This window comes from Pterocles gutturalis, unplaced genomic scaffold, assembly GCF_000699245.1.
Source record: "Pterocles gutturalis isolate BGI_N339 unplaced genomic scaffold, ASM69924v1 scaffold34172, whole genome shotgun sequence".
In the NCBI taxonomy this organism is placed as follows: domain Eukaryota; kingdom Metazoa; phylum Chordata; class Aves; order Pterocliformes; family Pteroclidae; genus Pterocles; species Pterocles gutturalis.
In genome coordinates this window covers 6,949-7,672 of record NW_010111344.1, presented here as the reverse complement: position 1 = coordinate 7,672, position 724 = coordinate 6,949, and the positions used below count along the sequence as shown (strand labels likewise).

At 46.4% G+C, this 724-nt stretch overlaps 1 protein-coding gene across 1 annotated transcript in view; it reads left to right on the top strand.

Moving 5' to 3' along the window:
- Positions 1-341, top strand: part of LOC104461956 (probable G-protein coupled receptor 27) — a gene marked incomplete at its 5' end in the record, with an annotated part of 678 nt that extends 337 nt beyond the window's left edge. Inside the window, one exon of the mRNA XM_010073710.1 lies at positions 1-341. This exon is cut by the window's left edge and continues 337 nt beyond it. Coding sequence (XP_010072012.1) covers positions 1-341 — 341 coding nt within the window.
- Between the last annotated feature and the right edge of the window lie 383 nt (positions 342-724).

Genomic DNA, 724 nt, shown 5'->3' with positions numbered 1-724 from the left:
CCCACAGCCAGATCAAGAGGCTGCTGGTGCTGGAGGAGTTTAAGACAGAGAAAAGGCTCTGCAAGATGTTCTACATGATCACCTTGCTCTTCCTGCTCCTCTGGTCCCCCTACATTGTGGCCTGCTACCTGCGGGTCTTCATTAAGGCCAGCTCCATCCCCCAGGTCTACCTGACCACCTCCGTCTGGATGACGTTTGCCCAGGCAGGGGTCAACCCCATCCTCTGCTTCATCTTCAACAAGGAGCTCAGGGTCTGTCTCCGAGCCCACTTCCCGTGCTGCCAAAGCATCCAGAGCGCCCAGGGCACCATCCTTTGCGATCTCAAGAGCTTTGGGATGTAGGGGGGCTTTTCTCTCTCTGAAAAAAAAAAAAAAAAAAAAAAAAAAAGAAAAGATGGATATAATTTTTCCATGTTTCTGCATATGATCTCAAGAGAGTGTGACCTGTGGGGGACATACTAAACCACCACCCAGCACCCAAACTTAGGCTGTAAGAAGTTCTTTTATTTATTTTTCTATATTTTGCATATGCTCTCTTCAGAGCATAAAAGGTTGCTGTCTATGGGAACAGGTACTTGAGCAGAACACCCCCAAACCTTAGGCAGTAAGAAGCTGTTTTTCTTTGTGATTGTGTGGTTTTTAAAAACAAAACAGGGCTCCGAGTTTCTGGTCTTGCTTCTAACATTTCTAGACATGATTCCAACAGATATGGATTAAGGCCATGA